This window comes from Denticeps clupeoides, chromosome 7 (assembly GCF_900700375.1).
Source record: "Denticeps clupeoides chromosome 7, fDenClu1.1, whole genome shotgun sequence".
Classification (NCBI taxonomy): Eukaryota; Metazoa; Chordata; class Actinopteri; order Clupeiformes; family Denticipitidae; genus Denticeps; species Denticeps clupeoides.
Window position 1 is genome coordinate 3,949,600 of NC_041713.1, and position 24,899 is coordinate 3,974,498.

Here is a 24,899-nt window from a genome sequence, read left to right on the forward strand (position 1 = left end):
TGGCACAACTTTATTATATTTTTGTACAATATTGCTCCTAAAAAGCGGTTTCTTTAGTGACTGTTAAAAATTAATTGTCTAACATTGTGGGGTGGATGTAGCATAGGGCTCACCTTTGACCCAAAAGACCAGAAGGCAACAGATTCAGACCCCATTCACTACCATTCTGCCTCTGAACAAGACATTTAACCTTGAGTGTCTCCTGGGGGACTGTCCCTGTAACTACTGCTTAAAAGTCACTTTGGATGAGGGTGTCTGCTAAATTACATAATCGTTAATTTACGATTTTTTTTTTGTAACTGGTGGTCCTTGTCTGACAAACCTCAACCTGAACCTGATGATGGAGCTCTTCCACCATTTCTGTAGAATGACATTGTGAAATGCACTTTATTAATTTACATATTTTTGGCTGATCATGCTGTATCCCACACTGCAGTTTATTCACTACTGCAACAGACCTCTAGAGGAGGGTCTATGCAAAATATCTCCCCCTCGCTCCTTTATAATCTCACTACACGTCCTGTTACAGGCAATTTACCTTGTTTTACACCGTATGTTGATAAAAGACCTTCAGTATATGATGGAGCTGTGGAGAAGAGCTTGTTTTATTCTTATATTTCAGTTTTTTCAAGGTAAACGATTGCGTTGCTGAGATATGAATGTTAATTTTTATAAATGAACTTGTGTCCTCATGCGTGTTTATTTCTCAGGTATCATCTGTGATGAGATCAGACTGGATCAGACGGAGCCTCAGATTAAAAGACCAGGGGAGACCTTCAAGATCTCCTGTAAAGTGTCTGGTTTTAGCATGACCAGCTACTACATGCACTGGATCAGACAGAAACCTGGGAAGCCACTGGAGTGGATTGGAAGTATAAACAGTGGAACAAGATACTACTCAGAGGCGCTGAAAGACCAGTTCATCATGACAGAGGACATCTCCTTGAGCACACAGTACTTGCAGGCCAAGAGCCTGAGAGCAGAAGACACCGCGGTGTATTATTGTGCTCGAAGTCCCACAGTGACACAAGAGACTGAAGTGCCGAACAAGAATTTCCTGTGTAGTTCAGAAATGACAGCGTAGGCATAGCAATGTGTGATGGTACACCGTCAAAATACGTTCCTTAAATAAATTGCAAGCTGCACTTTCAAATTAAAATGAAAGTGAATATGGAAAATCTTTATGTTAAATACATTGTTTAATCGCTGCTGCAAACAGTAAATATTCCTACACTCATAATTTATAGAGTGGATAAAAATAATTAAAGACAAAGTCAATGCAAATCTCTTGACCCTTCAGCCCTTTAAAATTACACTGCACTGAGCATCCTGACAGTTTAAGACCTTTACATGATGGAGATGTGGACCAGTCTCTGTCTCCTTTTCATTTCACTGTGTGTAGAAGGTAAAGTGTGATGCTGCTGAGATACGTATGGTGCTGGGAAATATTTGGTCAGCAACACTTCTCAACATGAGCTCATGTACCCAGGTATTGTGATGAGATCAGGCTGGATCAGACGGAGGCTCAGATTAGAAGACCAGGGGAGACCTTCAAGATCTCCTGTTTCACATTGAGCAGCTACTGGATCAGACAGAAACCTGGGAAGCCACTGGAGTGGATTGGAAGTATAAATGGTGGAACAAGTTACTACTCAGAGGCGCTGAAAGACCAGTTCATGACTGATGAAATCTCCTCGAGCACAACGTACTTTGAGGCCAAGAGTCTGAGAGCAGAAGACACCGCAGTGCATTATTGTGCTCGAGAGACTGAAGCCCAGTATGAAAACAGCTGTGCTCCTCAGGAACGACTGCAGTTCCCGGCCAACTAAATATCATGCAGTTTATCTTTTTAATACGACATGAAAATACTACTTACAACCATCATTCTGTAATCATTCTTCTAGCATCAATTACACTTGTCTAACAATACCCATCATAAATATAATATCACACATGGCATAGTGTAACAGAGCTGGGCTCTGTTACCAGTGTAAACACTCCACACGGCCATATATGGTAAAACCAGATTGGGACGCTGCCGACGCCGCCCGGCTGGGATCCAGGGAGCCGTGGTTGTCTGGGAGGACGCCGCCAGCCCCTGCTCCCTGGCCAGTGGTGGCTTCATGTTCTGCAGGGTCCTGACCCTCGATGGGTTCTCCATGCGGCTGAGGTGGTCTGGCCCATGGTCCTGTGTCTGGTGGCATTATGGGCGAGGAGGAGGTTCTGCTGGGTTTTGTTGAGTACTCAGAGGTTGTGGTAAGTACTTTTTGTTTTTTACATGATACAGGTGGAGTGTCCCCGGTTCCACATGAATCCCCGGTTCCACTTCCCCTGTCCTAAAGCAGATCCCTTGATGTCTGTCCAGTTTTTATTGCAACATGCACAGGTTTTAAACGTTTCAAACAGAAGAGCCCTGAGACCGAGGGAAGGGTTTTTGTGGTTTAGTTTATCACGGTGTATTCGGGTGGCCACAGTGATAACTGCAATAACAAAAACCTGCAGCATTTTTAATAACCGTGGCACATGCTTACTAACTATTTAAGAATATTAGTTATTAGTGATTTGTAACTTTATTGTTTTAGAAATTATTCTCAGTGTAATATTTTCTATAGAATGACTATAGTCTAAATGTATAGTGTAATTTTTTTCTCCGAGACACGGAATCAAGCACCCATACTACTGGTAGACCCCAGTGAAGAGACCAGCAAATAAATCCTGGTTCCTGACAACTGCTAAACAAGGACATACCATGAAACAAACCAGAGGGTCACCACAGCCACCACCACCGTTACAACTACAACTTCAGGGATCTTCAAATGGACCAGTAACATCATTATGGACACGTAATCTAGACCATGACACTGAATACATCCTGGACTTCTCCAACCCTACAACCGTAGGACTTATCATTATATCATATCCAACCCTGCACTGACACCATTTGCAGGCTCACTCTACCCTGGAAGGGGGTCCCTCTCTGTATCACTCCTTCCCAAGGTTTCTTCCTCTCTTTTTTTTCTCTCTCCTAGAGTTTTTTTTGTGTTGAGTTTTTCCTTGTGTGCAGAAGGGTCAAGTGTGGGGGGTGTCAACTGTAGGGCCTGTCAAAGCCCATTGAGACATACTGTATGTGATTTTGGGATATATAAGAAATAAAGGTTGTTGTTGTTGTAATTTTGTGAATTTAAGAATGTATAAGTGTATAAATGTCTAATGTAGTGTCTTTTCAAAAATCTGTCAGTAGAATTAATCACACAACTTACACAATTAACTCTTAATATTAAAGCTTGCTATAATGTATAGTTAAAATTCATATTTAAGGCTTAGACCAAGCAGGATGAGGAGATGGTTTTATAATAACTAACATATAATGAAAACTAAAATTGTAATGCCACGGTGTCAGGAGAAAGGAGAGACACACTTGCTCAACGTCTGAGCAAAAAGTGGTGAGTTTTAATGCAAAAAAATGGAAAACAGCGCCATGGACAAATCAATGGACACAAGACAACCGCAGGTGCATTTTTAACAGGTTGTCATGATCCGGACCGGCAGGGGTTACTCCGGATCCATAGTTCGGACCGGAGTTCCCTGATCGTGTTCACCTGGTGTATATGTATATAATTGTATAAAACTACCCTGTTCGTGTCTGTTCGCCGTTGGGTCATTGCGTGTTGATGTTCCCCTGTCTCGTGTTATGTCGTGCATATGCGTCCTCCTTCATCACCATGTCCAGCCCACCATGACACAGGTGGTAAAAGTGTGGTTGTGTTAAAAGTGTAAATAGTGGGGTTGTCGGTGTACTTTAATGTCTGTGCTTTAAAGTTCTGTCGGCTGAGCCTGTTCAAAAATGAAAATAAAACTTGATTAACTGAGTCCTCTTCGGCATGAGGTGTGTATTTTAGTTTTTTGAGAAATGTAAATGAGTTTAGAGTAAATTATTTTAAATAACTTGTGCGCAGTTCATGGTATTTTAGGTGCTCTGTATACGACCCTTTGTTAAGTCTGTGGATCAGTAAACCAGCACTGTGTTACTAATGTTAATTGGAGGAATTCACTGGAAGAAAATGTATTTAAGAGTGTCAGTGAACATTTGAGAGGTAAATGTCTATTGTCTTTTATTCAAAGCAAGGGGTCATTAAATGGCCATATTCATAGCTAAATTTTTATGAATAATGATACTTTACAGCAACTCCATTTTTCTTCAGTTGAGCTGAGTAATGTGATGTCGATTCCAGCCCTACTGTTTTCTTGGTCTTGGTACCCTCAAGTCTCGGAAATCAAAGAAAATTCCCTCTAAAATGAAGAAAGAATGTCCACAGATCCTTGATCCAAATACGATACCATTAATCCACAAGCCCCACCCCTTTCATTTAGTAATTATTACAGGCCAATGTAATAATTGCAGCAATATTTCTATATTGCTCAAAATTAAAGGTAGATACACCTTACTGTCCTACACTAATGTAACCTTAACCAAACCTTCACGGAACGTTCCTTAAAAATTCGATCTACATTTTCCTTAACAAAATCTGGTCCATTTTAAAGCAACATTTCAGTGATTTTTCTAGATTTGTGCAAATTTTTCAAATCTGTCATATACTGTTGAAGCGATATTTTTAACCTGCACGAAATAGTCCACGGTCTTCAACAATCACCAGGGTCTCAGTCAGGAGTGACTCAGTACACTGAAGTGAGAGTGAAAGTGAAAGTGAAGCACAGCACACGGTGACACAATGAAAAGTGTCCTCTGCGTTTAACCATCATCCTAAGTGAGCAGTGGGCAGCCATGACAGGAGCAGTATGTGGGGACGGTACTTTGCTCAGTGGCAGCTCAGTGGCACCATAGCGGCTCAAGATTCGAACCTCCAACCTTGTGATTACTGGTCCTTGTGCATTTGTATTCTTGTCAAAGCCATTCATGCTTCGGCTTTATTAGGCAACTTAGGGTTATGATAGACAAGTGCTCAAGTGCGAGTGCAGCTCAAATCTTCATATTCATTCTCTATGCAAATCCACGTGTCCCTCCTTTCCTCCTGTCTATACATCAAGATCAGGGTCCACTGTTCATTCTGCATACAGACCAGCATCACAGTAAAACATGTTGTCCACAGTTCTGCTGCTCCTGGCAGCTGCTTCCTGGCAGTATTTTTATCATGTGAGCATGTGTGCTGCACAAAAGCAAAGACCATTCTAGTTTTGTTTAGCAGAAAATTTATTCTAGGATAATTCGGGTAATTCCGTAAATAAATTTCTTCATTTGACCTCTAACATTAGGGCTCACCAAAAAGAAAATAATCATCAGGGTCTTTATCAGTTGACTTTGATTGAATTGCAATGATATGATGGGAGAGAAAAAAAATTGCAAAAGAGAAAAAAAATTTAACTTCACTGAGATTAAAGTCTGCATTTTCCCGACAATATTGAGTCTGTGCCTATTTATTGACTGTGTAAATCAAATAACAATTATTTATATAGCAAATTTCAGTCCAAAAATAAATAAATCAGTAAATCTGTAATATTTTTACTTTCGTATTTACAGGAGCTCCAGTTCCTTTTAAAGCGTCTTGAGTGCAGGATATGTAAATTTACTGTCAGGATTGCCTGCAGCTGGGCTCCACACCTGACTCCAATCCTGACGCCCCATAAATGCCGGAAGTTTCCGCCCTTTCTGTGTCTCTGGCATTTTCGTGAACTCTCTGCACGAACTTGACCTGGTTTAGTTTTATGTGTTTTGAGTTCTGGCAATCGCCACACGCCTACGGGTTAGTTTATGTTCTTTATTTAAGTTAAATTCGTTTTCGGCCACCGCGCCCGTCTTTATTTGTGTTTATTGTTTATTTGTTAATAAAAACCCCTTCCCAGCATGTCAGACCTCTGCGCTTCCTTCCCCCTTAAGTCTGTAGTCGTGACAGAATGCCAGAGACCCCCCCAAAAGCGCAGAGGTGGAAAGCAGAGGAGAAGAAACGCCGCGAAGGACGCAGCCCGGCGCGGCGAACGCGGACGCCAGGGGAGAGACGCGCCGCCCGTTCTGGTGGAGCGTTTTCTCCCCGAGAAGCCGTGGTACGCGGCGCCGCGTGATGACGTCACCCCCGGGAAACTCCGCGAAACCCGGAAGCGACAACGTCGGCGGGTGAGTGGGCGGAGCGAGGACGTTGGCGTCGGCAGCAGCGAGGAAGTGACGTGGGCAGCGAGCGCAGAAGATGCGACCCCCACGATCTTCGGCATGTCGAGCCAAGAACTCTGCGCTCTTCTGGCAAGGCTCCCCGTGGACTGGGACGACACGGACGACGACGAGAGCACGGGAGACGAGAGTTGGGCTCCGCCCATCGCGCCAGTCTGCGATCGTCGCAAGGTCCGTGGGGACCCACGTCACTTCCAGGGGGGTGAGAAGCGGCAACAACGGCGGCGTTCCTCCAGCGAGGAGGTGGGCAGCCTCCAGCCCGAATGGCCAGAGTACTGCCCATGGGAGCTTATCGCGCCATGGGTCCAGGATGTCCGCAGGGTGGATGACCCTCGGAGTCACCGGTGGGAGGACACGGATGACGAAAGCGATGATGACATGGATTTTCGGTGGGCGGTCGTTGCCGGGATGGCTCCGCCCAGCATGCGCGTCCGAGATCATCGCGGCGTCCGTGATGACCCATGTGACTTCCGGGGGTACGAGGTGGACACGGACGACGACCAGGATGACGCCGTTTGGGCAGTCGGTGCTGGGATGGCTCCGCCCATCGCGCCCATCCAGGATCGTCACGGGGTCCGTATGTCGCCCCCACTTCCCCTCTTTGTGTCCACCAGATGGCGACCCAGCCGCGGAGCCGAACCCCAGGGAGGAGGTTCCTGACCCGAATGTGCTGGTCCAAGGCGAGGTGGACAAGCCCCAAGGTACCCCTAAGTCCAGCCGGCGGGGGTGCTCCCCCAAAGAATTTTTTGGGGGGGTGCAGTTCGGGTTGGGGACTCCTCCTGAGGGGAGGGTAGGTGGGGAAGCGATGGAGCTGGGTCCTCCGGTAGCCAGTGAGGAGGGCGGGCCAGGCATGGGCCTGCGTCTGCCTCCAGAGGGGTGGAGCGCCATAGAGCCCCCGGGTAGGCATGAGGACCCAGCTGGGACAGGCAGGAAGAGGGCCTGCTTGTCCCAACGGACGCAGAAGGGGCTAGCCGGATGGTCGGGCGATGCCCCCCCCTTGGCACCAGGGCCGTGCAGCGAGAGGGGCTGCATAGTCCCAGAAGGCACCAGCCTGGGGTGCCTGGAACAGTCGTCGGAGGCTCTGGGACAATCTCCCTGCGCGGTGCAGGGGGTGACACAAGACGTGTCAGAGGAGACGTGTGGAGACAGGGCCCACACGTACCCAGATGGATCGGCCCTGATTATTGTGTGCAGGTACGAGGGTCTGGGGCCGCCATGCGGGACCACGGCGGGGAGCCAGGCCGAGGGTCCGGGGCCGCCATGCGGGACCACGGCGGGGAGCCAGGCCGAGGGTCCGGGGCCGCCATGCGGGACCACGGCGGGGAGCCAGGCCGAGGGTCCGGGGCCGCCATGCGGGACCACGGCGGGGAGCCAGGCCGAGGGTCCGGGGCCGCCACGCGGGACCACGGCGGGGAGCCAGGCCGAGGGTCCGGGGCCGCCACGCGGGACCACGCCGGGGAGCCAGGCCGAGGGACCGGGGCCGCCACGCCTGACCACGCCGGGGAGCCAGGCCGAGGGACCGGGGCCGCCACGCCTGACCACGCCGGGGAGCCAGGCCGAGGGACCGGGGCCGCCACGCCTGACCACGCCGGGGAGCCAGCCCGAGGGACCGGGGCCGCCACGCCTGACCACGCCGGGGAGCCAGCCCGAGGGACCGGGGCCGCCACGCCTGACCACGCCGGGGAGCCAGCCCGAGGGACCGGGTCCCCCAAGGGGAGGATACAGCAGGGCAGGAGCCCTGTGGTTGCCGCCGTCCGCCCCGCCGCCTTTGATGGTACTGTTGGGGCTCCGAGGACGTAGCCCTTGGAGGGGGGGCTCTGTCAGGATTGCCTGCAGCTGGGCTCCACACCTGACTCCAATCCTGACGCCCCATAAATGCCGGAAGTTTCCGCCCTTTCTGGGTCTCTGGCATTTTCGTGAACTCTCTGCACGAACTTGACCTGGTTTAGTTTTATGTGTTTTGAGTTCTGGCAATCGCCACACGCCTACGGGTTAGTTTATGTTCTTTATTTAAGTTAAATTCGTTTTCGGCCACCGCGCCCATCTTTATTTGTGTTTAGTGTTTGTTTATTAATAAAAAACCCCTTCCCAGTATGTCAGACCTCTGCGCTTCCTTCCCCCGTAAGTCCGTAGTCGTGACATTTACTTTCCACTACACCCCTTTATAAAGCACAACATAATTTCTGCTCATGTTGTTGTTACCCACTTGTACAGATTCACATGCTTTAAATAATATTACAAGTGTTCAGAATGGATCTGAGGAGTTTTTGGCACATCATGGTCATGCTGGTGAACATAAATTGTGAGTTGACGTTAATAAGGTAAGAGATGGTTTTCCAGACTTTACAATTCTTACGCATTAAACTCTTTTACAGGTTGCAGAGGTCAGAGTCTGATTCAGTCTGGATCAGCAGTCATTAATCCTGGAGGATCTCATAAACTGACCTGTACAGCGTCCGGGCTAAACTTTGATAGCTACTATATGGCTTGGAACAGACAGGCACCTGGAAAATGCCTGGAATGGGTCACAAGTATTAGATATGACAGCGGCAGCATATATTACTCTCAAGCTGTTCAGGGTCGGTTCACCATCTCCAGAGACAACAGCAAGGATGAACTCTATCTGCAGATGAACCAGCTGAAGAGTGAAGACACGGCTGTTTATTACTGTGCCAGAGACCCACAGTGACACATAATACTGCAGCGCTGAACATAAACTGCACAGATTCCTCAGTGGTGGACAAAGTACACAGACAAAATATATTAAGTCCTCCCTTCCACTAGAGTTAAAGGTGAAGTCCTCAAATTAGCTTAAATACCAAAAGAAAATATAATATCACTCATAGCACAACACACTTTAGAGGAAATAATTTATTACTCTGACATATGTTTTTGAAATCTTTCATAAACACAAAATATCTGTAATTGCTTGTGATTTTGGGTTATATAAAAAATAAATAGTTGTTGTTGTTGTATTCATCTGATATATTAAGACAAGACTGTGCAAAATCACATGGAATTCATCTGGAATTCATGAAAATGTATGTGAATTTATGTAACTGACATTATTTGTGTGGTGAATTTAAATAAAAACAAAAATTAAACATATTGTGACGCCCAGGGACTGTTGGGTAGACACAGCTGAGTCCTGGTTGATCGCAGCCAAACATTATCCAGCCTGACTGGCCAAGATCGATAGGAGAGAGAGGCAGCCGCTGGACTGGCCATCGCGCCGTTTCTTTTGTGTTTTGTTAATAAATCCCATTGATCGTGATGTCCGGTTTCAGTGCTTCAGCCCTCGGTCGTGACATATATAGCATGTAGTACATACACAAGGATGCACAAACACGAAAATATACAGAAATGAACAAAATACTCCTCTTCTTGTGGTGTAAAACGGTAACAGCAAAGCTTGTTTTAATATAGCAGTTGTTTCTGGTTGTTTTTTCTAATTATTTTAACATAAATGTGAAAGCTGTTATATGCAAATAAATTCTCCAGTCATGCCCTATATAATGACCCAGCACATTACACACACACCACACAGTTTGAGTGACTTCTGCGACTTCACATCTGAATGATGGAACTCTGGACAACTTGGTGTTTCTTCTTCGTTCTGGTCAATGTGAAAAGTGTGTTTTACCACGTTATTTATTAATAATTGTTGTTACTATAAACTAATATTAACGTGATTGTGTTTCTTAGATTGCAGAGGTCAAACACTGACTGAATCTGAGTCTGTGGTCATCAGACCTGGAGCTTCTCACAAACTGACCTGCACAGCATCTGGACTGGACTTTGACAGCTACTGGATGGCTTGGATCAGACAGGCACCCAGTAAAGGGCTGGATTTTGTGGCAATCATTGAATATGACAGTGTTAGAAAATATTACTCCAATGCTGTGCAAGGAAGGTTCACCATCTCCAGAGACAACAGCAAAGATCAGCTCTACCTACAGATGGCCAACGTGAAGAGTGAAGACACGGCTGTTTATTACTGTGCCAGAAGCCCACAGTGAACCATAATTCTGCAGCGCTGAACATAAACCCACCACATACAAGATATTTTATTACAGCAGAAAGGGAAGTAATGTGGTGCAGAACAGGCATGAACACATCTCTCAAAAACACATCATTTTTTGTTCTCTTTCAGTATATTAAAGTGTTCCAAAAGAATTAAGTGCAAGTTCTCCATCTCATAATCTTTTTTCAATGAAATAACCATCTTCAATACAGGGGAGCATATATGAATAGAAACATTTGCCATTGTTAGAATAAAACAGTTATTTATTTTTCTGTTATTTCAAAAATAATTTTGCAATTGCTTGTGGGTGCAAAAGCTCAATTTACTAATATTTCTACCATTTTCATGTCATTGGTTTAAACACAAATGGCTGCACTTGGGTCATATTACATGTTGTATTATTATATATATTTGTACAGCAACAACAAAACATAATTTACAGCGCTTCCTTTTCAAGCCTGTAGGGCAGGATATGCAAATACCCTCCCACTACGTCTCTTTATAAAGCACAAGTTCACTTGAGCTCATGTCAGAGTTAGAAATACGTATTTGAAATTGTATTTTTATATACTTATAATGGAACTGAAGACAATTTGTCACTTCATACTCATCCTGGTCTACATACACAGTAAGAGGATCAATGTTCTGAGCATTTTATATGATATTACTGGATTACTAGACTGTGGAAATAAACATGATTTTATTTGATTTAGGTTGCAGATGTCAGACTCTGACTGAGTCTGGACCAGCGTTCATTAATCCTGGAGAATCTCATAAACTGACCTGTACAGCATCAGGGTTTAACCTTGGTGACTACTATATGGCTTGGAACAGACAGGCACCTGGAAAAGGCCTGGAATGGGTCGCAAGTATTAGCTATAAAGGTGATGGCAAATATTACTCTCAAGCTGTTCAGGGTTGGTTCACCATCTCCAGAGACAACAGCAGGAACGAGCTCTATCTGCAGACGAACCAGCTGAACAGTGAAGACACGGCTGTTTATTACTGTGCCAGACACCCACAGTGACACATAATACTGCAGCGCTGAACATAAACCCCACGTTCACAGATTCCTCAGTGATGGACAAAGTAGAAAGACCAAATACTGGACTCCAATATTAAAGTCCTCCCTTTCAACTTGCACTGGTGTGAACGTTAAAGTCTTCAAATCTGCTTAAAAATCTAAAGAAAATTTACTTTAATATCACTCATTGAAACATGATTTATTACTTTGAGGTATATTTTAGAAATCTGTCATAATCACAAAACATTAAAGGCTGAAGAGAACCAAGTGTCTGTGAATTAATAACATTTGAGGACACACACTGTTTTGACTGAAGACTGAAGCTGAATTTTAAGGAAAATAAATGCAATTCATATGATCTAACTTTGTCATCACTTGGAAAATAAACATTTGTACACCAAACTATTTGCATTTGCAACAGTATTCAGGTAGAAATAGAGCGTATTCGAGAAGAATTCCAGGGGTACCAATCATTTTGACCATAACTACCATACTATCTTTCAGAAGATCAAGGTCAGTCAGAAATGTTCTTGTTCTTGATAGGAAACCATAGTTAATTGCATTAAAAGACCATGTTTCACAGAATGTTTGAGAAAAAAAAATCATTTCTCTCAAAGGAATTCTTTTAAGAAGTGACCCCGTTACCTTCTACTACTTCCTAGAGTTCTCTTTCAAACATTCGCTCGGTATCTCACTATGGGAACGCCCTCAGCGTGACCGATCGCGGAAGCACCAATGACACCATGTCCGTCGCAGACGGACCAATGGCAGCTGCACCCCGCCTCCCTATATCAGGTGCTGCAGCCCACCGGAACGGCCTTCTCGCACTCTTCCCCGTGAAGATCTGCGGTCTTTCCTCAGTGCCCGGACTGTGGCTGCCCCCTGCTTACAGTTCACAGGCGAACCGTCAAGGACCTCGCTGCAGAACGCAGGTCTGCAGTCACCCTCCGCGAGGTACTGAGAGGTCTTCCTTTCACTTAGTTTCTGTGGAGGAACAGTGGGCTCGACCCCCGCTGCCCTCCAAATACCACCTAACGCGTCAAGGCGAGGGGGTAGGAAGGCAGAAAAAAAGCGAAAGGACGAAATTCGACGCGTTGTGGCGAGTGTCCCCGGCCATTTAGAGCTCTCACCAAGTTCTAATGGCCAACCCCTCTCCTACCAGGTCCTCCGGGACAAAGGACGTCGTGTCCCACTATTGCCCTGCAGCCTGTGGTTTCAGTATCTCAGGCAAGGACCCGCACCCCATGTGCATCACGTGCATGAAGCACGCTCGGGCGTCGCTTGCGGACCCGGATGGCTGCGCTCGGCGAGCCCTCCACGGGGGACTTCGGTTTGGTCGAGGTTTGTAGAAGAGCCGCGGCCAGGCTGGGCATTGCATGGCCAGCCCCCCGTGGTGACCTCGGGGTCGAGAGGGACTTTTTCGACAGGAAAAGACTCCCTTCTTGTCCGCCCGCATGCAGCCAATCGCTTCCCGCGGTGCCTGCGTGTGTGACCGAGGTCAGACGGTCCTGGGATAAACCCCTTTCTAGCCCCATTCCCGTCAAGGGCTACTCGGGTTTGGATATTGGCGACATGGAGGAGCTGGGGCTTCGGTGGCTTCGGTAGCTCATCACCTCCACCCGACCAGGAGGGCTTCATTTTCGTCAACAGGACCGTCGCTCCCAGGTAAAATGGATCGCTTCACCGCGTCCATTTATCAGCAGATTTTGAAATCTTCCACGTTTTCCGCCAGGGCGCTTAACGTGACCTCGCTCCTGACGGCGTACCAAGCCGAACTGCTCGAGGAGCTGGGAAAGCAGCTGGACTCTGGCAACCCCAATCCAGCGACCTGGGAGGAGATCTGCATGATCTGAATCTGCGCACTTCACGCGGCGCGATTCAGAGTTGTATGGGGTGGTAGTAGCCTAGTGGGTAAGACACTCGTCTGTGAACCAGAAGACCTGGGTTCAAATACCACCTACTACCATTGTGTCCCTGAGCAAGACACTTAACCCTAAGTTGCTCCAGGGGGGGACTGTCCCTGTAACTACTGACTGTAAGTCGCTCTGGATAAGGGCGTCTGATAAATACTGTAAATGTAAATGTTGTGGCCGTACAATGGGTCTCGCCGTCACGGGCGAGCACTCGTTGTGGTTAAACTTATCCAGTCTCACCGACTGGGAGAAAGTTGAATTTCTCGACGCGCCGGTAGACTGTAAGAACCTTTTCGGCCCAACAGTCGAGGCAATGTGGCAGAGGTGCGATCTCCAGAAGAAAGAAGGAGAAGCCTTCGACTTCTGTCTGCCTCGCAAGCCGGCACCGCGCTTGGGTTCTGGCTTATCTGGACGACTATCTGCTCTGTGCCTGATCGCGCAAGCAGGCAGTGCACGAAACGGAAGTACTGGTGACCCACCTCACCAGCCTGGGTTTCAGTATTAACTACGCCAAGAGCGCACTGGTTCCGTCCCAGACCGTAGAATATCTGGGCTTCACTGTCCGAGAGACGCGTACTGTCGTTAAAACAGTGCGTTGGTCTGTTCAGCAGCGGCAGAGCGGTCCAGTTCAGGACCTGCCTGCGCCTGCTGGGGCTCATGGCTTCTACTGTGGCGGTGGTTCCGCTGGGACTGTTGAACATGAGGGAATTTCAGCGCTGCGTCTCTGTCCCCGCCGGTCTCGGAGGACTGCCTCACGGCTCTCCACTGGTGGCAGAGGGCGGGCAATTATTTGTCCGGCGCGCCACTGGGTGTCGTGTCCGTAAGGAAGACGGTGACCACGGACGCCTCCCTGACGGGCTGGGGCGCCGTGTTCGAAGGCAGGACGGTCAACGGGCTCTGGCCATCACGGCTTCGGGACGCCCATATAAACTACCTGGAGCTGTTGGCAGTTTTTCACGCTGTGGTGCATTTTCTCCCCCACCTGCGGGGCTGTCATGTTCTTACCAGGACGGACAATTCAACCGCGGTGGCATATGTCAACCGGCAGGGCGGTCTGGCGCGGAGATGAATTCTTTGGAGTTACGCGCACCTCACGTCACTGCGGGCGACGCATGTGCCGGGTTTGGTGAATTCGGGGGCGGACCTCCTCTCCAGGGGGAACCCCCTGTACGGCGAGTGGAGGCTCCACCCTCAGGTGGTTACTCAGATCTGGGAGAGGTTCAGCAGGGCTGCCGTAGATCTCTTCGCCTCGCGCGGAGACACACAGTGTCCCCTGTTCTTCTCTCTGAAAGACAGCGACGCGCCGTTGGGGGTGGACGCGCTGATGTACGCATTCCCACCCCTGACCCTGATTTGCCCCACACTCTCGCGAGTGAGAGAGGGCGGTCTGACTCTCCTGCTGGTGGCCCCCCGCTGGCCTGGGAGGCCGTGGCTGGCGGAGATATTTCAGCTTCTGTGGGACGAGCCCTGGCAGCTCCCGCCGCGCAGGGACCTTCTGTCTCAAGCGCGCGGGGAGATTTTCCACCCCTCTCCAGGTCAGCTGAATTTGTGGGTCTGGCCCGTGAGAGGCTGAATTTGGAGTGGTGGCCTAGTGGCAAAGGAAGCGGTCCTGTAATCAGAAGGTTGCTGGTTCGAATCCCGATCTGCCAAGGTACCACTGAGGTGCCACTGAGCAAAGCACCGTCCCCACACACTGCTCCCCGGGCGCCTGTCATGGCTGCTTACTGCTCACTCAGGGTGATGGGTTAAATGCAGAGGATAAATTTCACTGTGTGCACTGTGTGCTGTGCTGCTGTGTATCACGTGTGACAATCACTTCACTTCACTTCACTCCCTGCCAGGGTCATCACCACCATCCAGAGTGCCAGGGCTCCATCCACGCGCACACTGTATGACAGCAAGTGGCGCGTTTTTGAACAGTGGTGCGAACAGAGAGGGATATAGGGAGGCGGGGCTCCCGGGGTGCAGCTGCCATTGGTCCGTCTGCGATGGACGTGGTGTCATTGGTGCTTCCGCGATCGGTCACGCTGAGGGCGTTCCCATAGTGAGATACCTCACTCATGTTATCAGAGAACCCGGGTTACGTTAAGTAACCTAACCTTTTTTACGTAGTGATTTTAAAAATGAATTAATTTACTGATGGATGTAAAAGACTATAGTCTACTATATTATATTTCAAATGTAATTTTGAAATAAAAAAATTAAACCTTTATGCACATTGTTATTATTTAAATATATTTTATTATGTAAATTTGTCATCCACATTTTCGAACATTCGGAACCTCCTCTATTTAAAGAGGAAGGTGGACCCTTCATTCAGACAAGACCACCATGCCTTCTGCATCTCCACTGCTGCTGCTGCTACTGGCAGCTGCTCTAAGTGAGTTTCACTTCAGACGCTTCGTTATGATGTAAACTGTGTAAAATTGGTGTTAATAATCCATGTGTGTTTATGAAATGTTCATCTTCTGTTTCTGTCTGCAGAGGTTCACTGTAACGTTGAACTCACACAGATGCCTTCTGTGGTCCAGCCGCCTGGTCAACCTTTGACCCTGACCTGCAAGGTGTCTGGGTATTCAGTGACTGACAGCAGCTACTGTACTCACTGGATACGACAACCTGCAGGAGAAGCTCTGGAGTGGATTGGATGTGTCTGTGGAAGCGGTAACCTGTACCACAGTGAAAAACTGAAAAACAAGTTCAGCGTCTCCAGAGACCCGTCCAGCAGCTCGGTGTCTTTACGAGGAAACGGTCTCCAGGCTGCAGACACAGCTGTGTATTACTGCGCCCGAGAAGCACCGTGGTGAAAAATATCACATAACCAGAACAAAAACCCAACAGTTACTCCACATTCCTCCATCCCAGAGTCTCACAGACTTTTAATACATTAAACCTGCAACACGGAACCACTGCTGCTAATATAAGCCGGTATTCATCTGGGAAAATGATCAGCGAGGCTAAATGTAACTTGCATGTTACTAACATTAATAATACTGGAAAATGTCTGGTTATAGTGGTTTATTAAAAAAAAACTAAATGCCTGATTGTCATTGTGAAACACTTCAGCACAGCACACAGTGACACAACGAAATGTGTCCTCTGCTTTTAACCATTTTTAACCACCTTGGTGAGCAGTGGGCAGCCATGACAGGCGCCCAGGAAGCAGTGTGTGGGGACGGCGCTTTGTTCAGTGGCACCTTGGCAGCTCGGGATTCGAACCAGTGACGTTTTGATTACAGGGCCGCTTCCTTAACCGCTAGGCCACCACTGCCCCATTATATTCATTATAAAATGTACAGTAAGGTGTATTTCTGAGCTCCATGAAGATAAAATAAGGTTTGGGCGCAGAGTACAGCAGTAAAGTAAACCCTGTTTACTGTATTTCAGCCACTAGAGGGTGGTCTGTACAAAAAAAAACTTCACTGTGGCTCCTCACATGACCACTCAGACTCATAACTGGACAGATTACTGCTATTAACCCTGTTAAGATATGAAGCAGATTCAGACACAGAACGTCTCATTGCCAGCATGGAAAAAATGTGATCATTTGGTTTGGGTTTTATAGAACAATGACACGACTTCCTGGTTCCTCTGGTCCCCACCCGCCCCCACGTTCTATATTTTTTACCCAAAACCATGCAAAACAGACACATCCTGCATGCATTTATACTTCAGAATATGAAGACCGTGTTGCATCTTCCTGAGAAGCTCTTATCATTTCAAACCAAATAAGCATAATGAATCACTTTCTTTTTCTACTTTTAGCATGTCTGTGCCTTACAGGTCTGTAGATTAACTGATTCACAGATTTATGGCAATTTCTTGTTCATTTTATTCATGTTTTGTTATTCTTGTGTTATTTTTACAGGTATTCAGTGTCAGGTACTGACCGAGTCCGAGTCGGTGGTTAAACGTCCTGGAGAATCACATAAACTCACTTGTACGACTTCTGGATTTACGTTCGGAAGCTACCCTATGAACTGGATCAGACAGGCTCCTGGAAAAGGCCTGGAATGGATCGCGTTTATTCACACAGGCAGCTCTCATATCTACTATTCCCAGTCTGTAACAGGAAGATTCACCATATCCAGGGACGACTCGAGCAGCAGGCTTTACTTACAGATGAACAACCTGAGAAGTGAAGACACGGCTCTGTATTACTGTGCCAGACACCCACAGTGAGAGAAGAACCTGGAGAGCAGAACAAGAACCACAACACAAAATCATCTCCACCATCACAGACCTCCTCAGAACAGAGAAATACAGAAGCTAGAGTAGAAGCATTCAGTTTCACTTATTCTGTTTTTGCCAACTTTTAATATGGAATTTTAATACCAAGTGATACTTACACAGCTTCTGTCACTATGAAGCAAAAGTCTTCATTTATAACAGGAAAATTCATTCACAATAAATCCTTCTCTGTAAAATAAATCCTTCATTGTGCCTTTTTTTTCGGTAGGATACAGTGCATTTAGATATTTTCCATTTCATCATATATTTTATGTTCTCTTTGCACTCCATTATACCATATAATGAACTAACATGGTGTAGTAATTATTACTGTCAGCTGGTATTAATTTCAGTCAGTTGTTCTTTTTCATTTTCGAAAAATACATGTTCGAAAAATATGTGCAGACCTTCAGCTGTAGTTAGATATCATAACTTTTAAAAACATGTCAGCTGCTAAAACTCACTGTACTTTACTGTCGGGGAGGAGTTTATGCAAAACACATGAGTAATATTATATATATGTACATATACACATAATCTCCTGGCTACAACAGGTCAACACAGAACAAGATGGATTTTCTATTTCATTTCATTCTTGTCTCCATCTGTTTGACTGGTGAGAATTATTACATTAATATTGCATAATATCATGTCATGATAGAGACTGATGCATCATGCTTTTCTTTACAGGAGTAAATGGACAGACACTCACTGAATCTGAACCAGTGATCATTAAACCTGGAGGATCTCACAAACTGACCTGCACAGTTTCGGGTTTGGAGATCAGTGGCTACTACCTGGCCTGGGTCAGACAGGAACCGGGTAAAGGGCTGGAGTGGGTCGCCAGCATCTATAGTGACTACAACTATATTCACTATTCTCAGAAGATTACAGGCAGGTTCACCATCTCCAGAGACAACAGCAAGAAGCAGGTTTACCTGCAGATGAACGATGTGAAGAGTGAAGACGCGGCTGTTTATTACTGTGCTCGACAGCCACACTGAATCAACCAGCTGCAGGACTGAACAAAAACAGGACTTTTTAACATTTGTACAGGTTTATTCCTTCAAATAATTCATGTTTTAAAAGCTATGGTAAATGGTTATGGCTTCAAGGTTTCCATCACATTACTGGCACAACTTTATTATATTTTTGTACAATATTGCTCCTGAAAAGCGGTTTCTTTAGTGACTTTTAAAAATTCATTGTCTAACATTGCGGGGTGGATGTAGCATAGTGTAACATTCGTGCCACCTCTGCCACGCCCCCAGCGGTCGACCTCTCCCGTGTATTAGTGTGTGTTCTTCTGGGGCTCACTAGCACCCTGGTTATTCCCACCTGTTCTTCATCACAGGTAAGTGGTGGTAATCACGGGTGCTTAGCGGGGTAATGACTTCTGATCGGTGATTGGTTAGTTTAGCGGTAATGGGTCTGTCCACTCCTCTTTATAACCAGCCGGTCCCTTTAGTCTCCCTCACACAACCAGAGTTCGTCACTGCACGCTGTCCTTAACGGCACTTGACAGTGAACCCCACAGAAGGACTGGAACTCAACTCTCCCCTCTAGACTCACTACAGCTCAGCCACGCCAGTTCGAAGCCTGGGAAAGACAAGGGCGATCTTTGGCTCTTGCCGAGGGCCTCGCTGAAGATCCCACAACCCGACTTCGGGAGGAGAGGCGTGGCACTTCACGCAAGGACATTTCAGTTCTTTCATTTTTGTTTTTGAGTTCAAATAAAATACGCATTGTTATTTCTTCAACCTGCGTCCTCCTTTTTTCACCTGAGCTAGAGGGGAACGGGACACATAGTGCTCACCTATGACCAGAATGTCACAGGTTCAGACCCCACTTACTACAATTCTGTCCCTGAACAAGACATTTAACCTTGAGTGTCTCCTGGGGGACTGTCCCTGTAACTACTGCTTAAACGTCACTTTGGATGAGGGTGTCTGCTAAATTACAGAAATGTAATTGTTTAATCACAAAACATTAAAGGCTAAAGAGAACAAAGTGGTTGTGAATTAACACTCACTATTTTGACTGAAGACTAAAGCTGAATTGTACGGAAAATAAATGCAATTCATATTATCTAAATTTGTCATAAATTGGAAAATAAACATTTGTACACCAAACTATTTGCCTTTGCAACAGTATTCAGGCAGAAATAGAGCATTTTCAAGAAGAATTCCAGGGGCCAATATTTTCGACCATAACTACCATGTTTACTATCAGTGCATTAAAAAAACATGTTTCACACCATTTTGAGAAATAAAATTGCAAGCTGCACTATCAAATGAAAGTGAAAGTGACTTTGAGTGGACAAAAATAAACAAAGACAAACATCTCCATTTGGTTTAGGCCTATAGAGGGCGATCTATGCAAATCTCTTACTACTCCAGCCCTTTAAAATTACACTGCGCTGAGCATCCTTACATTTTACTGTCAGTGGTTTACACAAGATCTTCACATGATGGAGATTTAACCAGTCTCTGTCTTCTTCTCATATCACTGTGTGTAGAAGGTAAAGTGTGATGCTGCTGAGATACGTATGATGCTGGGAAATATTTGGTCAGCAACACTTCTCAACATGAGCTCATGTACCCAGGTTGATCCAGACTGAATCGGTGATGAGATCAGGATAGATCATACAGAGGCTCAGATTAGAAGACCAGGGGAGACCTTCAAGATCTCCTGTTTCACATTGAGCAGCTACTGGATCAGACAGAAACCTGGGAAGCCACTGGAGTGGATTGGAAGTATAAACGGTGGAACAAGATACTACTCAGAGGCGTGCAGTTTATCTTTTTAATACGACATGAAAATACTACTTACAACCATCATTCTGTAATCATTCTTCTAGCATCAATCACACCTGTCTAACAATACGCATTATAAATATAATATCAACAACAACAACAACAACATTTATTTCTTATATAGCCCAAAATCACATACAGTATGTCTCAATGGGCTTTGACAGGCCCTACAGTTGACACCCCCCACACTTGACCCTTCTGCACACAAGGAAAAACTCAACACAAAAAAAACTCTAGGAGAAAGAAAAAAAAAGAAAGGAAGAAACGTTGGGAAGGAGTGATTCAGAGAGGGACCCCCTTCCAGGGTAGAGTGAGCCTGCAAATGGTGTCAGTGCAGGGTTGGATATGATATAATAATAAGTCCTACAGTTGTAGGGTTGGAGAAGTCCAGAATGTAGTCAGTCATGGTCTAGATTACGTGTTCATAATGATGCTACTGGTCCACTTGAAGATCCCTGAAGCTGTAGTTGTAACGGGGGTGGTGGCTGTGGTGACTCTCTGGTTTGTTTCATGGTATGGTAATAGTGGTATATTGGTGCTACAGTGGCCCGGTACCCTAACTAGGACAGCCTAACTAGGGTGAATTTAACTTTGTCTGTGTCTGTGTCTAACAGGAGGACTCTGTGATAAACTAGACTTTACAATTGACACTGTGTCAAAGTGAAGTGAAATATCACACATGGTGTAGTGTAACAGAGCTGGCCTCTGTTACCAGTGTAAACACTCCACACGGCCATATATGGTAAAACCAGTTTGGGATCCAGGGAGCCGTGGTTGTCTGGGAGGATGCCGCCAGCCCCCTGCTCCCTGGCCAGTGGTGGCTTTATGTTCTGCAGGGTCCCGACCCTCGATGGGTTTTCCATGCGGCTGAGGTGGTCTGGCCCATGGTCCTGTGTCTGGTGGCATTATGGGAGAGGAGAAGGTTCTGCTGGGTCTTGATGAGCACTCAGAGGTTGTGGTAAGTACTTTTTGGTTTTTATGTGATACAGGTGGAGTGTCCCCAGTTCCACATGAGTCCCGGGTTCTACTTCCCCTGTCCTAAAGCAGATCCCTTGATGTCTGTCCAGTTTTTATTGCAACATGCACAGGTTTTAAACGTTTCAAACAAAAGAGCCCTGAGACCGAGGGAAGGGTTTTTGTGGTTGAGTTTATCACTGGGTGGCCACAGTGATAACAGCAATAACAAAAACCTGCAGCATTTTTAATAACCGTGGCACATGCTAACTAACTATTTAAGAATATATAAGTTATCAGTGATTTGAGAAATTATTGTCAGTGTTGAAATTAATTCTTAAAATTTTCTATAGAAAGACTGTAGACTAAATTTATAGTGTAATTTTGTGATTTTAAGAATGTATAAGTGTATAAATGTCTATTGTGGTGTCTTTTCAAAAAAGTTGTCAGTAGAATTAATCACACATCTTACAGAATTAACTCTTAATATTAAAGCTTGCAATAATGTATAGTTAAAATTCATATTTAAGGCTTAAACCAAGCAGGATGAGATGGTTTTATAATAACTAACATATAACGAAAACTAAAATTGTAATGCCACGGTGTCAGGAGAAAGGAGAGACACACTTGCTCAACGTCTGACCAAAAAGTGGTGAGTTTTAATGCAAAAAAGTAAAACAGCGCCATGGACAAATCAAACAGAAGTCAACTGCAACACGCACATAGCAAAGACAATACCACGTGTCGAATGAACACAGGACAACTGCAGGTGCATTTTTAACATGTGGTAAAATTGTGGTGTGTAAAAAGTGTAAATAGTGTGGTTGTCGGTGTGCTTTAAAGTCTGTGTAGACCTTCTGTCGGCTGAGCCTGTTATCTCTCACTATGGCAGCAAAATTATTATTTTAAGACATTCAAAAATGAAAATAAAACTTGATTAACTGAGTACTCTTCAGCATGAGGTGTGTATGTTAGTTTTTAGAGATGTAAAATGAGTTTAGAGTAAATTATTTTAAATAACTTGTGTGCAGTTCATGGTATTTTAGGTGCTCTGTACACGACCCTTTATTAAGTCTGTGGATCAGTAAACCAGCACTGTGTTAATAATGTTAATTGGACAAATTCACTAGAAGAATTCACTTTGCTCATTGGCACCATAGCGGCTCGGGATTCGAACCTACAACCTTGTGATTACTGGTCCTTGTGCATATGTATTCTTGTCAAAGCCATTCATGCTTCGGCTTTATTAGGCAACTTAGGGTTATGATAGACAATAATATTTAAGAGGAGTGTCTACAGGAATGGTTTCTTACCAATCAGTCAGGGTGGGTTCAAGTGCGAGTGCAGCTCAGATCTTCATATTCATTCTCTATGCAAATCCATGTGTCCCTCCTTTCCTCCTGTCTATTCATCAAGATCAGGGTCCACTGTTCATTCTGCATACAGACCAGCATCACAGTAAACCATGTTGTCCACAGTTCTGCTGCTCCTGGCAGCTGCTTCCTGGCAGTATTTTCATCATGTGAGCATGTGTGCTGCACAAAAACAAAGATCATTCTAGTTTTGTTTAGCAGAAAATTTATTCTAGCATAATTGAGGGAATTCCGTAAATAAGTTTCTTAATTTGACCTCTAACATTAGGGGTCACCAAAAAGAAAATAATCATCAGGGTCTTTATCAGTTGACTTTGATTGAATTGCAATGATATGATGGGAGTTTGGGAGACTTGCAAAAGAGAAAAAAATAACTGAGATTAAGGTCTGCATTTTCCCAGCAATATTGAGCCTGTGCCTATTTATTGACTGTGTAAATCAAATAACAATTATTTATATGGCAAATTTCAAAATTCAGTCAAAAAAATAAATCAGTAAATCTGTAATATTTTTACTTTCGTATTTACAGGAGCTCCAGTTCCTTTTAAAGCGTCTTGAGTGCAGGATATGTAAATTTACTTTCCACTACACCCCTTTATAAAGCACAACATCATTTCTGCTCATGTTGTTGTTACCCACTTGTACAGAATGGATCTGAAGAGTTTTTGGCACATCATGGTCATGCTGGTGAACATAAATTGTGAGTTGACGTTAATAAGGTAAGAGACGGTTTTCCAGACTTTATAATTCTTACGCATTTAATTTTTTTACAGGTTGCAGAGGTCAGAGTCTGATTCAGTCTGGACCAGCAGTCATTAATCCTGGAGGATCTCATAAACTGACCTGTAAAGCGTCCGGGCTGGACTTTGATGGCTACTGGATGGCTTGGAACAGACAGGCACCTGGAAAAGGCCTGGAATGGGTCGCAAGTATTAGCGGCGGCAGCGGCAGCAGCAAATATTACTCTCAAGCTGTTCAGGGTCGGTTCACCATCTCCAGAGACAACAGCAGGGAAGAGCTCTATCTGCAGATGAACCAGCTGAAGAGTGAAGACACGGCTGTTTATTACTGTGCCAGAGACCCACAGTGACACATAATACTGCAGCGCTGAACATAAACTGCACACATTCCTCAGTGATGGACAAAGTACACAGACAAAATATATTAAGTCCTCCCTTCCACATGAGTTAAAGGTGAAGTCCTCAAATTAGCTTAAATACCAAAAGAAAATATAATATCACTCATGGCACAACACACATAATATATTACTCTGACGTGTATGTTTTAGAAATCGCTGGGAAACATGACAAAAACCGAGGGGAATGTGTGCAGTGGGAATACACAGATACCGGGCCCAAGTGAAATATTGTGCTTTTATTTACACTGAGCGGTGAACCAAACCTAACTAACCACACCTAAAGTGCCATATACAACAACTACACAACAATCCACAGGAGGACAACACACCATGAAAGGAGAGACTCTACAAATACACAACAAAGACACTACTAACCGAACTAACCACTCTAACACACAACAAAGGCTTATCTCCAACTCTGCAACTCTATAACTCTCCACTCTCCCCTTGCTGCTGCCTCCTCCGGCTCCACAACAATGAGCCTGGTGGTTGGAATGGTCCTTAAGTATTCCCGTCCTGTGTGTTGATTGGCTGGCAGTTGACAAGGGAATTGGTGGGCGGAACCATAATCCAAATCTCGCCCAGCAGACAGCCTAAAAGGGAAACACGCACAAACACAGAGCACCCCAAACCATCCTACGGCCCAAAGGATGTGACATCTAGATTTCCAGTTTCAGTGACATATATTCCCAGGCCGTGACATATATAGCATGTAGTACATACGCCATGACACAGGCACATGAAAAATACAGAAATGAATAACATACTCCTCTTCTTGTGGTGTAAAAGGGTAACCGCAAAGATTGTTTTAATATAGCAGTTGTTGCTGACTGTTTTTTATATATATTTTTTAACATAAATCTGAAAGCTGTAATATGCAAATGAATTCTCCAGTCAAGCCCTATATAATGACCCAGCACATTACACACACCACACAGTTTGAGTGACTTGTTCTGCGACTTCAGATCTGAATGATGGAACTCTGGACAACTTGGTGCTTCGTCTTCGTACTGGTCAACGTGAAAAGTGTGTTGTACCACATAATTGTTGTTACTATGAACTAATATTAACGTGATTGTGTTTCTTAGATTGCAGAGGTCAAACACTGACTGAATCTGAGTCTGTGGTCATCAGACCTGGAGCTTCTCACAAACTGACCTGCACAGCATCTGGACTGGACTTTGACAGCTACTGGATGGCTTGGATCAGACAGGCACCCAGTAAAGGGCTGGATTTTGTGGCAATCATT

General features: G+C 45.4%; 1 protein-coding gene and 1 gene segment (V, D, J or C); both read left to right on the forward strand.

Annotated features, from left to right (window-relative positions):
- Positions 1-546: 546 nt before the first annotated feature.
- The window catches only part of LOC114793774 (uncharacterized), an 83,985-nt gene continuing 59,632 nt past the window's right edge, over positions 547-24,899 (forward strand). Inside the window, exons 1-3 of the mRNA XM_028985901.1 lie at positions 547-632; positions 711-1,017; positions 2,460-2,468. Coding sequence (XP_028841734.1) covers positions 554-632; positions 711-1,017; positions 2,460-2,468 — 395 coding nt within the window. The 5' untranslated portion in view covers positions 547-553. The remainder of the gene's footprint in view (positions 633-710; positions 1,018-2,459; positions 2,469-24,899) is intronic.
- On the forward strand, positions 21,007-23,652 carry LOC114794859 (Ig heavy chain V region 914-like). The segment is given in 3 exon segments: positions 21,007-21,143; positions 23,160-23,212; positions 23,286-23,652. Coding segments are annotated over 2 exon segments (369 nt in total).